General features: G+C 41.3%; 1 protein-coding gene across 1 annotated transcript in view; it reads right to left on the bottom strand.

Moving 5' to 3' along the window:
• The window catches only part of lmtk2 (lemur tyrosine kinase 2), a 34,636-nt gene that overhangs the window by 12,135 nt on the left and 6,838 nt on the right, over positions 1-15,663 (bottom strand). Inside the window, exons 3-8 of the mRNA XM_077532347.1 lie at positions 12,873-12,994; positions 12,513-12,666; positions 12,331-12,407; positions 12,121-12,239; positions 11,817-11,904; positions 1,250-1,380 (exon numbers count right to left, since the gene is read on the bottom strand). Of these exons, the coding sequence (XP_077388473.1) occupies positions 1,250-1,380; positions 11,817-11,904; positions 12,121-12,239; positions 12,331-12,407; positions 12,513-12,666; positions 12,873-12,994 (691 nt within the window). The remainder of the gene's footprint in view (positions 1-1,249; positions 1,381-11,816; positions 11,905-12,120; positions 12,240-12,330; positions 12,408-12,512; positions 12,667-12,872; positions 12,995-15,663) is intronic.

Genomic DNA, 15,663 nt, shown 5'->3' with positions numbered 1-15,663 from the left:
TCCGAGCATGCAAATAGAGCTGGTGAGCTGAGCGGCGTATGTTACCCTGAGCCGCACTTTGCCGACACCCCGCCCCCCACCCGACCTGCAGCCTGTCGCTGGAGAGCGGCCGGGCATCAAATGTGCGCCGCGGTAAAAAAACGGAAATGAAACGCCGCCTCTCCTCCGCACAAACCTTTTTTGGAAAACACGGCTACTCCTCACAGTGGTTTGACAGCGAGCACTACAGCACTTAACAATGTATTATCAAACCATTGCTCCTTCACGCTGTCATATTAGTTACTGAAACACAGCCGTAATAGTACATCACATTCATGAATGTACTTTATAATGTGAACTGTGAAGCCCCTCAAGGACGCTGTTACCCAAAATGTCAATATATTTAAATTAGTGTGATATATTCACATGAATTCTAGCATTGCCAAACAATTCTGCAGGTTATAGGAAGTCCAATTAAAGCATCTTGAAATTATTTTGGGTCCGCTCAGTCTCACCTTTTATTATATTAATGTTATCTACGTCCAATTTTGTTTTAGGTGTATGTATTTTTATTGTTTATAAAGCACTTTGTGTTTTACTGCTTGAAAGGTGCTATATAACTTATTATTATCATTATTATTATTATTACCATCATCATCATCTCCGTTAAAACACTAATTACAAATTAGTCAAATACCGGTACAAAAAGATTTCTCAAAAAAATCCAGTGAAGGGTTGCAGCTATCAAATATTTTAATAGTCTACCAATAATCTCATCGATGAATTTGTATAAGAATACATTTTGCATTAATAATAATAATAATAATAATAATAACATGAGCTGCCAATATTATTTTGTCCACTTGGGCTTACCATGCTAAAGCTTACCTTTTCTGCAAACAAATTATTCAAGTTATTTGATTAATGTTTGCAGCCATCAACAAATTTTTTAACGAAAATAGAAAATGTGGTACTGTCAATTGTTTTCTCTGTGACATTTTTAGGACTTTCGATCAACAGATTCAAGGAAAATGGCATTCATTTTGGAAAATCACCCTAACAAATCCCTAAAATGAAACACGAAAAGGAAGCCAATGTGTAAAGCAAGCGTGACTGGAGGCTGTGATCAAAATGTCACCCTCTGTTTGTGTCCTCACTGAAAATAAAGGGCACACTGCTTTGAATGGGACGCGTTCTGCCAAAGGCAAGGTGGGCTGAGCCAGGCAGAAACCAGTCAGGTTTCTTCGCCACTGCAGTTTTGGAGTGCTACCTGTGCAGGAAGTTGTATTTGTGAAGGTGAGTGAGCCCGGCAGCGATTTCGCAGGCCATCCTTTGCAGCTGCAGTATCTCAGCGCTTCTCAACGTCCAGTCCTGCTGAGACAGATAGCCTCGCAGATCCCCCTGCAAAAAAACACACACAGTCAACATACAAGCCCTTGCTAAAATAAAAGACAATATTTTGTATCTAAATCACCTCCACATGAGACTGACTTCTTCTGTTAAAATCTCCCATGAACATATCATCAATAAATGTCATTTTAAACAAATTAATATATTCAGCATTTTTTCCAGTTTTTTGCATTTTTTGAAAAATAATGAAAAACTATGGACCAAAACAGCCCCACACAGGGACATTCCAAGCACGTAAACATTCAGAAAGCAAACCGTCATGACTATCCATACATACATATGTGTAAATATTACAAATAAGATAAATGGATTACATGGTTTACAAGCCTCTTTTGTTATGTTTTCATATTTTGTTAAACAGTAAAGTAGTTCTATTGTTTACACCACTATCAGTGTGTCATTTTCAATGTATGTACTATTATTAAATCTTCCCCTTAAGAAAATAATTTAAAACACTCCCTAGTACAGTGCTCAGCATTTATGAGTACACCCCCTTCATAAAATGTAAAGATTTCATTCAATATCTCAATAAAGTTAAGAACAATTTCCCAAATTTTGACAAAATGTTTTCTGTCGAATGCGCTTAATTCACAACATGAAAGTAAGGTTACAATAGAACGCATAGATTACAAAATCTTCAGTTTTCTTTCTTTGGTGGTGGTCCTTATGCATGCATGCCAGATCCGTCGCACCAGCATCTACTGAAACTCAACAGAAGTAGCCTCTCCCTCCCACAGCCCCTTGAATCAGTTGGTGCTGGTGTCTGTGGTTCTCACTTTGCTTTATCTATCCTCCCCTCCTTCCTCTCTTTAGTTTTTCCTCTGGTCACTTGAGATCTTAATTTATTAGAAGTATGAGGTTTCTGGGGTTGGCATAAGACTCTGGTTTTGTAAGGGGTTTTGTTGGTGCTGGATTTCACTTTGATGGATTGGATGTACTGGCTTCTATGGATCTCACTCTGCCTTATCGATCCTTCCCTCCTTCCTCTCTTTAGTTTTTCCTCTGGTCTCTTGAGATCTCGCTAAATTTGCTGGAATTTAGAGGCTTCCGGGGTTGGCGTAAGACTTTGATTTTGTAATCATGGGGAAGGCAGGAAGTGTTTGGTCGGTGCTGGATTTCACTTTGATTTACCTTTCTTTTCTCTTTATTTCTTTTTTTTTCTGACCTTTTCTCTGGTCTCCTGACCATTTAAACCTCACGACTCTGGCAAGATTCTGAAGTACCTGGTTAAGGCGAAGGGTAATGGGATATTTATAAGGTTTTAGGTGAATGAATGAGTATAAATTTATACGTATTTGCACGCACGCACACGCACGCACGCACGCGCACGCACGCAAACGCACACACGCAAACGCACGCACGCACGCACACAAAAAAAAATAAAAAAAATAAAAAAATAAAAAATACAAAAAAAAAAGAGCAATGATGACAAGACGTTGAATCGGTAAGACTACCGAATGAACAATTCTGAGCTCTTAAAAAAAAAAAAAAAAAAAAAAAAAAAAAAAAAAAAAAATCTTCAGTTTAATCAAATTACCTAATTAAATAAATAAATAAATATATAAATCATAATGCCGGTTACAAGCGGCCGAAATGAGTTTCCTACGCAGGGTGTCCGGGCTCTCCCTTAGAGATAGGGTGAGAAGCTCGGTCATCCGGGAGGGACTCAGAGTCGAGCCGCTGCTCCTCCGCATTGAGAGGAGCCAGCTGAGGTGGCTCGGGCATCTGGTTCGGATGCCTCCTGGACGCCTCCCTGGGGAGGTTTTCCGGGCATGTCCCACCGGTGGGAGGCCCCGGGGACGACCCAGGACACGCTGGAGAGACTATGTCTCTCGGCTGGCCTGGGAACGCCTCGGGATCCCACCGGAGGAGCTGGTTGAAGTGGCTGGGGAGAGGGAAGTCTGGGTTTCCCTCCTGAAGCTGCTGCCCCCGCGACCCGACCCCGGATAAGCGGAAGAAGATGGATGGATGGATGGATAAATCATAATGCATCCCACAACAAAAACGACTACTTCTAGTATTTTTTATGACCTCCATGACTGTTATATTAGCAACATGTCTGCTAGGCCAGGAATTATTTTTTTTTTCTCAGGGTCTACTTATTTGTGCAAAATGTACTTTAATAAATTTCAATAAAAAACTATTTTTATGTGGGTACTAATTAACATATTTTGTTTGCAATCAATGGCCCACATTTGTGGGAGCATTTTGTAGTATAATATCCCATAGAAAATATTGATTCGGAAAGGAAATTAAAGGTGTTCTTACAAACCTGTCGTGGTGTACTCGTTTATGCTGAGTACTCTCTCTATATGATTTATACAAGCCTACATTATTAATACTAATATAAAGTATGCATAGTGTTGAATAGGAAAGTTGTACATTTGTCTCTGAAATCTTTGCGAATGAAAATAACTTTTTAAAAACACTGAACACAACATGAGATAGTGTAAAAAAAAAAAGTTACGTAATTTGACTCTATTAATGTAAAAACTGGCTGCAGTAATACATTTCTCTAAAGTTATTTTTCTATAGCAGTTATAAGATTGAGGGCAAAAAAAAATCCTTGACCTATGTGTTCCCAAAACAATGCCGTATAGTAAATATGGATTTAAATATTTGAAACATTTGACTGACATATTAACCTGATGTATGTTAATGTATCTACTCTGGCACAGAAAACAGTACCATGTACTGTACAGTTGTTAAAACATGCACTGTACAGAGGCTGCCGCATGGGGGCAGTAAATTATCCAGTTCCAGCCTTCTCACTTTGCCTGTGAGTGAACTGAACTCTGGTGTAACAATTTAGTGAGGGTCCACCGGTTTTAAAGGGCTCAAGCGTAAGAAAGAAGATAATAGGGAGCCCTGAGCCAACACAACAACTACACATGAGATAATAAGTTGGTCTTATGTTGCATTTGACATATTAGCAAAGCAGATGGCCCATTGCAGGAGTTTTTAAAAAAGTTGATCTGAGGCACTGTGTGTACTGTACCTCCAGTGAGATCAAAAGATTACACGGGTCTTTGTGGTTGGACTGGTTCCTGGGAGACTTACTGTGCAATGACAGCTTCCAAACCGCGGCGGCTTGGGAATGTCAGTGACACCTGTTCTGATCATTCAACAAGTGGAAATAATCGTTTTCACTTTCTTTCTTGACTTTTAATGTGCTAACATATCAAAGTGCACTGCAACAACGTGCGACAATTTGAAAGCAGGATTGCGTGCAGTGAAGGAGATTAGTGAGCGCTACAAAGCTCTTTGAGGAATGAGTTAAGAACATACTGAGAGCACAATGTTCACGCAGCAGTCATGAGGTACTTTTGTTCCCGTACCGTTACCGAGAGTGCACTCTGGGTTGAGGCATATGCGCATTTATGAGGGGCTTCCCTCCCCGCGTCCCTCTTTAGGAATACAGGAAGCATCGGGGAATGAGATCAGTCAGTGGATCAAAGCACAGTCCCAGATAGTCAGCATGTATGTGAACATGTCCTGGAGCACACTGACGGGTGATAAGTATTCCGGTTCTCGGATCTCGCAAGCTGGCCTTTTCCACCATGTGTGGAAATTCCACACAGATGCACATGGTCAAATGTGTGTCATACATCTTGGATGAGATCAACTACCAACTGCTTTTCCTAGATGAACTCAGGGGCACACTGCCTCCTGCAAACTTTCAAAACATACGTGGATATAAAAAGTCTATACACACCTGTTCAAATGTCAGGTATAGTGATTAATTCAAATAAATCTTTTCACAAAAATTCCTCCCGTTACGTTTGTTCATATCAATTTTAAAATGCTGTTTATAATCAACCAATCACATTCAAGCGAATGAAAATGGGACTCAGCCTCTGATTAACCCCAAATAGAGAAAAATATGCCATTATTAAAACCTGGACGTCACTGCAAAATTGTTGAAAAGGTAAGAAGAACACTGGTCAGGGAGACTGGCAAGAGCCTGATAGCACCCTGAAGATGTTGCAGGAATTGCTGTTAAGTACATGTGACAACAATCTCCCATCCTCTGATAGACCCAAAGACAATGTTTGAATAACCATTCAAAAATTCTGCAACAAAGTACTCATTTTAGGATGCAGCAAGTTAAGATTTCAGTTTTACAGGTCACCTTCAAGGTAGAAAGAAGTTTTGAAATGATTTGTCTTGGTGTCTTTCTTTCCATCACAAAAACCTGGCAATTCAACAGGGGTGTGTAAACTTTCCATATCCATTGTACTGTACTTTAGGTCTAACGGCCTTTTAACTATTCCTAAGGTGAGGACCAAGACACATGGTGAAGCTGCCTTCAGCCACTATGGTCCTCACCTATGGAATAGCCTGCCGGAGAGCATCAGGTCTGCAGAGAATATTGATGTTTTTAAGAGGAGGCCTAAGATTTACTTTTTTAGTTTGGCATTTGATTGATCTTTATTTATTTATTTATTTATTTTAAAAAAATTATCCCCTTTTATTTATTTAGCTATTTTAATCTATATTGTTTTGTAGCTTTGTTTTTATTTATTTATTTTTTCTATCGTGTTGAACTGTTTTCTTTTAGTGTTTAAATGTTTTCATTTGGTAGTTTATTAAATTTTTAGCTCCAGTGTTTTCTCATGGGGGAGCCTCCACAGTGAGAGGGATGGCTGGTCTTCATCCATCTCACTGTGGATGAACTCCTCCTGGGTGCCTTTCCTTACAGAGTACTTCTGTGCCCCGCCATGTTGTGGTTTTCATGTGTTTGTTGGGTTTTGGGTGTGTCTGTGGGTACAATCATGGGGATGTGGAGGGCATTTTCTTTTTTTTTTTTAATTGTATTATGGATGTCCAGCACTTTGAGTTGCATTTTGAATGTATGGAAGGTGCTATATAAATAAAGTTGATTGATTGATTGATTGATTGATAATGGGCATTTGTTTGTAAAGGCAGACGATATACATGTTGACATGTATAATAGGGCAGTGACAAACGATCACATAGGGCCACCCACGACACACGTGAGAAAGCATTCACATAACAGGTGTGAAGTGACATATTTTGAAGCCTTGTGATTAGATCCCCCAAAAGAAAAGGCCACCTTTGACTTTGTCTTAGTCACTTTCACCCGCACAAAGATCTGGCAAGCAGTCTTCGCAGTCGAGCTAAAATTGATGTATGGCAAATAAGCGATATGTTCGCCTGTATATGACGCACCCACAGCAGCTGATCAGGAGCGTGAGAGAGGAGCCGGTGTAGTTAATGAAATGACATTATGAGTGAGCAGAACAATTAGGTTGTATTGCGTCTATTCTAAACCATGACTGAGGAACTCATATCCATTTCATTATAAATACATTCACAGCACATTAAGTGGCCTCTTCCACTAGGACTCTTATAATATCATCATCATCATCATATTTTAATTAAATGAGCTCTAAAATTTTGCAGCTAGTTTTAATTAATAGTGGGATATTGAAAATGACTGTCTATTAGAGCCAAGGGCATGATCACATACACAGGAGTACATTTTGTAGCTTTTAGCTTTAAAATAGATATATATAGCATTTGGCCTCATGAAACTATTATACTGTAACAGAAACACCGTTTTAGCCAATCAGAAGCCTGAAGAAAATCATTCTTGGAAAAAGCAAAAAATCAGGGACTATGGAAAAGCCAGAAGAATTTTTACAAATAGAATTTACATAGATTGAATAATTGCGATACTTTTTGGCTAGTAGTTAAAAAAAAAAAAAAGTGATGATGGTGTGCATTTAAAAAAAGGATACATGGAGGAAAAGAGACTGTATTCTTATTAAAAACCTAAAAAGAAGCTTTTAAAAACACCAGTGTTCATATAGGGATAGACAAAAATGTCTTGCAATGTTAACAAGACATGATTGACTCAATACCACTGTAAGGTACCATTACCCCGGGTTTTCACCGGTTGCGGTTGCGGTGCGGTTGCGGTGCGGTTGCGGTGCGGTCCGGCGACGCAAGCAATTAGATTCCATTCATTCGAATGGTGCAGTTTACACCGCTTGCGGGTGCGTTGCGTGTCGACTGCGGAAGGCCTGCGGCGTGCCGCAAGCCTTCCGCAAGGATAGACCTATTTTCTATTTTTGCCGGACGCCGCAGCGGTAGGCCTCCGGCAAATGGCAAGCTAGCACAAAACACATCGAGCGGGACAGGAAGACCGAGGCAGTTTCAAAATAAATTTCCGGTTACCTTTCAGAATAAAACACTCGCCAGCTCCTATTTCGAAAGTTTTTCAGCAAAACCTGACGTGGGCGTCGCCGGCCATGTGCTCATTCACGGTTTAGACACCAGCGAACATGGACGAGGAGAGGTTTATATTGGAGGTGGAAAACCACAATATAATATATGACACGGCACATCCTTTTTATAAGGACTGTAATGTATTGTGAGTTTGATGTTCGCGATTGCTTGTTGTGCCCGTCTCGCTTGCCGTACTGAGCGGCAGCCGGACGCGGAAGACAGAAATAAAGAGTGGACCCGCACTGACCCGACTCTCGTTATTAATATACTTTACAAGGACAACCAAAAAAAGGATGCTGCATGGAATCTCATAGCAGAAGAAGAAGAAAATGTTAAATAAAAAGAAGTCCACCTCTCGTTGTGAAATGCCACATGATCGCGCGCGCGCGGTCCCGCGAGACACGTTGGGAAGTGGGCGGCGACGGAGCTGCCGGACCGCAGCTGTGCGGAGCCGGTGTGGATTGACAAAAAAATTGACCCGTCTGGAGCACGCAGGCAAGACGCACCGCACCGCAACCGCATCCGGTGAAAACCCGGGGTTAGACATCCTCATAAACCTCAAATAGCCTGAGATTTTCCCTTCAACTTTATGTTTATTTATTAAGTTGATGTTATGCTGTTAGAAGTGCATATTGGTCAAGTTCCCACACTTTTTTTGTTTTGTTTAAGTAAATTAACTGCAAGCAGATGATTCACATGCAAAGAGCAAGATATCTGAGCTTGCTGACAAGATGGACATTTATGGTTAACGACCTTCACTTTAGAACATCATTTAGTTAGCTAGCTGATGGCGTACTGTATAATAAATATAGTTCACATTTGTCAAAGTGTTTTATATTCATCAACATTCACTGTGGAAAAGTGGACGTGGCTTGACCACATCCAAATTACACACATAAAATGGTGAAAATTCATCCACCCATCAATGAAACAAATGTAAATACTTATTCTACCACTTCATAGTGATACTGACCTGACTGGTCATAGATTAATATAAGATATTGATTTCGAGAACTTTCAATATGCTGTAATATGTCTTTCGAAAGCAATACTCAGATGGCTCTCAGAGATCCTGAACCAGAGAAGGTTCCGACTAATACGCATAGCAACCATCAGAGAGGATATGCACACATTAGAGGCTGTTAATCACATCTTCCATTCAGATAGTCCGCAGGCATGGCTGCTTTACAGCGCCTCGTTGTCAGCCGTGAGTGCACGCACATCAGGCAGACAAGGAGGGGGAGATTTTTTTTAAATGATTATTTTTTCTAAAGTCCGACTTGACAGCCAGCATGTGGGCAGGGGCTTCGCTCTGGCGTGGCCGCTTTAGTGTGCCTCATTGTCATGGCATGGAAAAACATTGCAACGACGCAGTGGGATCCATTCCAATCCCTAGAGGCTTTAAGCAGATGTAGCTTCTAAGCTCAAAACGTGTTATGTGTAGGCATAAGATGAAGTAGCATCCTCATTTCCAGGACTCATGTTGGCATTTGATTGACAATTGCACGGTGTAGGTTCGGCACATTCAGAGAACGACTTGGATTTTTACTCATTTCAAGCCTAATTTTACATACTTTTCTTTAACCATTTAAAATGTGGCAGGGTTGTTAGCACTTCTCAGTGCCATTTCAGATTTACAAGACATGCAGTACCAATTTATTTTCACTTCACAGGGAGTTTAAATAGTGTATTAAATGTATTCTGACATAGCATTATTACCTTTTCAAAGGCTGACTTTCTAATGCAGCTCTTGTTTTGGATCTTATTAGATAGTTAAGACTGCTGGAGTGTATATGCTAGCTAAATGCAAATATTATCTCTCTCCAAATGACCCAAATACTTACTTAACATACAGGAATTAATTCCGTCCCCTGTCAGAGACATAACTAGAACTGGCAGGGTTATGAACCACAGTGCCAGGACACCAGCCAGGTCCAAGCACCTGACAATATAATCATGCCCAGCAACATGACGCAATGTCTGCCAAAGGGGACTCAACTGGACCTGCTGGGCATGTCACCGCCAGCTTGGAAAAATAGGACGTTGGAAGCGGGGTTAGTCATTCTTTGTGTCGGCCCTGAGAAACAAGCAAGTGTATGTGTGACAGAGATGATACGAGCAGACAGAGCCTTGTTCAAGTTTCATCCTGTCACACCTATTTGATCAGGTTGTGTAAACTCATTCATGGTTGTAATGAGAGCTCAATGTATACACTTGGACAAGAACACTTCTTGCTGTCAAGTATATGATGACGAGCAAAATTTGTGGCAATTGTGGAAAGCTGAATCACGCCAATATTTAGTCCAGAAATACTATAGGTCTTGTTTACTTTACATTAATCTGCATTTAACTAATACGTTAAAAAGGATCCTAAATACACAAGTCGCTGCCAATAAAAATGTACAAACACAGCAACTGGTGGAGGCAACACTGGATGGGCGTAAATAGAGCTTGCTGCTTTACTGCGTGAGGTGGGAATGTGAGAAGTGTTACCCCGGGTTTACACCGGTTGCGTGTGTGGTGCGGCTGCGGTGCGGTGCGGCTGCGGTGCGGTGCGGTGCGGCTGCGGTGCGGTGCGGTGCGGTGCGGTGCGGTGCGTCTTGACTGCGTGCTCCGGACGCGTCAATTTTTTGGCCAATCCACACCGGTTCTGCACAGCTGCGGTTCGGCAGCTCCGTCGCCGACCACTTCCCGCCGTGTCTCGCGTGACCGCGCGCGATCATGTGGCATTAGAAACAACGACAAACACACAGAAGGTCTGTGCTCAACAGAGAAGCAGAAAGAGAGGTGGACTTTTATTATTTTGTGGCTTTCTACCTCCATTATAAACCTCTCCTCGTCCATGTTCGCTGGTGTCTAAACCGTGAATGAGCACCTCGCACGTCAACTCCAGGCCCGTCTACGCCCACATCACGTTTTGCTAGCATGCTTGCGAAATAGGAGCTGGCGAGTGTTTTATCTTGAAAGGTAACCGGAAATTTATTTTGAAACTGCGTCGGTCTTCCTGTCCCGATCAATGTGTTTTGTGCTAGCTTGCCATTTGCCGGAGGCCTACCGCTGCGGCGTCCGGCAAAAATAGCCGCAGCTGAGACGCAGTTGACACGCAACGCACATGCAAGCGGTGTAAACTGCACTATTCAAATGAATGGAATCTAATTGCTTGCGTCGCTGCAGAGGAAGAATAAACATTTATTTACTTATAAACTTAACATGGTACGTGTTTCTAAATGTACCAATTTAAAAAAAACCCTCTTGTCTACAAAACGATTTAGTCCTATGGTTTTTCTTTTTTAAGACAAAAAAAGGTTGCATTTTTACCTTGACTAGTTTCGGCGTCAACTGTCGCCTTCCTCAGAAGCTGTGTGACAGCTTAAAAAAATAAAAAATCATAGGACTATGAAAAAAAAATGCTGTTATTGTTTCCCCAAATATTTCAAATAAGCACATTTTAGAGCTGTAATTTTAATACTTTGATATTTTTACACATATTGGCCAATGCCTATTTATAAAGTTTCCCGGTGTGTCTGTGAAAGCTGCTCCTTGCTCTGTAGTGCGTACACATTTAGACAAGGCATGCCGCTTGCTGGTAAACCAGAAGAGCTGCTAACAAAAACATTTTTTCTATCCAGCATAATAAACACATCATTTAGGTATACATATGACTGTTCCAATAAAAATGTGAGTAAATTAACGTAAAATATTGGGATACGTATAGCCTTGAAGATCATGTATTGGGATACATATGTATCGCAATACGTATCGTATCATGACCCCTGTATCGTGATACGCACCATATTGTGAGATTGTTGGCAATACCCAGCCCTAATATATATATGAGGTCTAATTTGAGATTCAGACAGTGCAAATGGTCATTATGGTCTCCCAAACTGGAGGTTGTGGGTTCAATCCCCTGCCCTTGTGACCATGTCAAAGTGTCCTTGAGTAAGATACTGAACCTCAAGTTGCTCCTGATGCTGCACCATCAGTAAGTGAACGTGAAGTCAATGTGAAGCGCTGTGAGTGCCTTAACGGGTGCAAAAGCGCTACAACAAGTGAAAGTCCATTTACCAGTGATCATGGAGGCATTTGAATTAACTGTAAATGTCCTCATTTAAAAACCTTGTGTAAAATGTTAAACCATTAAATGGGGTTGTGCAAGCAAAACTACTCACCATTTCACAGTACTCAAAAACGAGCAGAAAGGGAATCGCTTCGACACACTGTCCAAGGCACTGGAGGATGTTTGGGTGCTGCAGTACTCTGTGATGATAAAATAATGACAGAAGGCAAATATTTCATATTTCTCTTAACATTGTGTTGTGTGTATTATATATCCATCCATCTATTTTCGACTAGACATTGGGCAAGATGCATGGCAAACCCTACACTAGTCGTCAGTCAAATTAAGGGCAGTACAGTATATTCTTTTTGTAAATTTTAAAATAGGCGATTAAAAAAAAAAAAAAAGACATTTACCTATAAGGGTCCCCCTGTTGCAGGAAATCATTCTGCTCCTTGGCATTTGCATTGGCTTTTAACTCCTTCACTATCACTCTAGTGCCACCAGGATCTGTGTAGATTTCACTCAGGATCACCTGTCAGTGACCAGTGAGCCAGTTGAGAACAAATCTCACATAGACTTTTGACTATTGTAGATTGATAGGGTAACAAAGGTAAAAATCTTACCTGGCCGAACCATCCATTGCCGATCTCTTGAATGTAACTCAGACTATGACGAGCTACCTGGAAGCCAGTGGTTCCCTCTGGGAGTCCAACCAACAAAACACAAAACATTTGTCAAGTAACATTTAATAAAAGCTAACACTTGTTATCAAATAAAGGAACAAAGAGTGTATAATTTTTTCAACCTGCTATAGGTGCTGGCGGTTGAAGATGCAGGGGTCCGGGCAAGGCCACAGGGGAGACGGCGAGGGTGTACACCTCGGCCGGTGACTGCATAGATGGCGTGTCCTCGGCTGGCGGCGTGAAGTCGATGTCATCGTCAAAGTGGTCTTCGAATTCCTGTACCAGCAAACATCCACAATAAACCATCCAGAAATACAGCCATAAAGAATACAAAAATAATACATATTTAAAAACAACATCAAACTGTCAGGTCGCAACAATGCTCAACTGTAATCTAATTCCAAGCTATGCAGGGGACATTTTGGGCCAATCATGCTACAAGACAAACGCCAGTCAGACTGAGCATCTGCTGAGAGTTTCACCTTGAAGTTGATCTCCCTCTCTTTGCAGCAGGTCACACAGTTCACCAGCAGCACCACCAGGGCCACCAGCCCCGTCAGTGACAAATAAAGAGACACGTATGACGGGTCCCCCGTGCCGCTGTCTGTAATGGAGGAAAAGCAGACATGGTTAACAAGAGCTTCACAACTTCACATCCTTGTTCTGTCTTAATACAGCACACAGATTTGATGGCGTCTCCTTCCTACACTTGCATTGAATTAAAAAAAACAACCCCCCAAAAAAAAAACGCTAACTTTAGTTCATACATTGAAAAAAAAAAAAAGAAGTATGCATTATATACATATATTTAAAAAATGTTATGGTCTCAAAATGGTGGGTTTTCACCTATTGCGGCTGGAACATAATACGGCGTTTCACTGTTTCCAGCCAACTGAAAATAATTTATAATGATTGTATTAAGGTCAAAAGAGCTTTCAAGCTAATCCATGCTGAGTGTGGGCAAGATGGCCCAGACAAAGCCCTCATCATCAGCCATTCCGGCAGTCTGTGCTGGGGGTTGTGCACACTGAGGCAGCTGATTGGTCAGCAGAGAAGATGATGCAGCTGCTCCAGCACTTTCGAAAGTCAGGCAGTCAAAGCGCTGCTCATGCTACACTAACGCCAACAAATATTCGCATGGCTTCTTTGTGTTGCAAGACATCTTGGGAGCGGATTTCTCATACCACAGTGGGTCAGGGTGATGACACTTATTTTTGTGAAATTGGACTAAGAGTCATTCAACCACTTTGCAGCAATTTGAGGGGGAGTGGGCAACTGAAATGCAAGAGGGGGCCACCATTTTTCATCAGTACTGGGGTAACCTGGCAAGAGCCAGATTGATATTGTGATTCACTCAAAATATCAATCTGGGATTGCTCCACGGTGATTTGCTCGGGAAAAGGGAGATGTTCTGTATAATACTTCGAGCTGAATGGCCGCTGCAGCATCTTGTACACGTTTGTTTTGACCAATCATGGCAACAAATGAAAATGTCGTCTTCGGTCTCGTCTTAGTGGGGGGGGGAAGCACAAATATCTTTACCAGATAAAAATTAGTGTTGTTCCGATACCGTTTTTGGGCCCCGATACAGATTCCGATACCCAGTTTTGCAGTATCGACTCATACAGAACCAACACCTCAAAAATCGGCCTAAAAAATTGCATATCAGTCGGGCCCTAGCTGACACAGCAAATTTTGTATCACCCCCCCCCCCCCCCCCCCCCCCCCAAAAAAAAAACGGTCGAGCGATTGTTCACTTATTAAAAAAATAATAATAATAATAAAAAATAAATAAAAAAGCTTGAAAAATTATAAATTGGGGCTACCACTGTATTCTTATATTTCTCTATTTTGAAGGTAAGTTCTGTCTTGTTAGCATGTCCACCTTGGTTGACCTCCCAAATATCACTGCTCATTTGAAAGATTTGACCACTGGTCACATTTTTTGTGTGTGTCCTATCACGCTCTCTCTGATGCGGTGAGTCAACAGTCAAAAGATGTTAGCATCAATCCATCATTGTGGCATCTTGGATTTATTTTGTTTATGTCACTGTGTCTCAGAATGTTCGAAGAGACGCTTGTGGTGCAATCTGAGAGGCACTAGGATCTAGTTCTCACAGCAGTGTCACATCAGGACATGAGGAGCACTGGCTCTGCCCAGTACTTTTGTCTGTGTAGTGCAAGTGTATTATTAGACCCACAGTGTGGTGACTGTGAAATCAAACACCTTTCTGTTTCTTTACCCAAATGTTTGAAGGATGTCTGGAGCATCCTGAGTACTTGTAAAGAACTTATAAGCAACATCCCGACACAAATACTGAATGAACTCCTGAGTCCTGACAATATAGAACCCATATTTCTTCGAGACTAACCTTCTTGTTACAAAATACCAAGTCACAAACACAGATATGATTTCTTTATGAGTTCAATTAATATCTAAATAAATTGTCATACTCTTAGTGTATGGCGTGTGGGTTCTGCAGCCACAATGAAAGCTTTTTAAAGAGCTCTATTGTTTCCATCTAACGGGAACGCTACAGCACTTAATCAGCCTTGCAGTCACACTGCACAGGGAACTTGTCGACTTAAAGAAAAATACAATCATGAACCTTTCTACACATCCATAAAGGAAATCACTGGAGTTGTACTTTGTCATAATAGAAACTGCTGCTCTTATGTCCTTGAACACACCTCGCCTCTCTGGCATTAAGAATCATTGAACCAAAGGAAAATTCACAAGTTAACAAACCAAGAGTGGCCGCTTTATGAGGCATAGGATATGGACTTCAGAGTTAAAGATTCACAACTAGTACACAAATATCAAGGCTGCTGAGAGTTTCTAAATATTCCTTGACATTACAGACGTGACTGAAAAGAGCACGAGACCCGACAGACTGCGAAAAATATAAATAAGGTGCAAAGACACTCGTCATATGAGAAGTCACAAAGATGTGACATTAGCCAACACTTTTAATGCCAGAGACTGCATGATATTCTATCAAAGCATTCACGCTTGTTTAAATGGAAGGCTTGTGAGCAAGTTTGGAGTTTCAACTGTACACAGTCCCAGAGCCATATAAGCCTGACTAATGGTATAAAACTCCCAATTATACACTTAACAGTAGTGTACGTCATTGTTGTGCAATAGTCAAACCTTGCAACACACATTCTCACTACCTCAGGGGTGGCAAACTGCGGTCCTCGAGGGCCGGAGTCCTGCAGGTTTTATAGATTTCCCTACTCGTAGTGCAGCTGATTCCAATTAACAGGCTC

This window comes from Festucalex cinctus, chromosome 1, assembly GCF_051991245.1.
Source record: "Festucalex cinctus isolate MCC-2025b chromosome 1, RoL_Fcin_1.0, whole genome shotgun sequence".
Lineage (NCBI taxonomy): Eukaryota > Metazoa > Chordata > Actinopteri > Syngnathiformes > Syngnathidae > Festucalex > Festucalex cinctus.
This window is presented reverse-complemented; position numbering and strand designations above follow the sequence as displayed.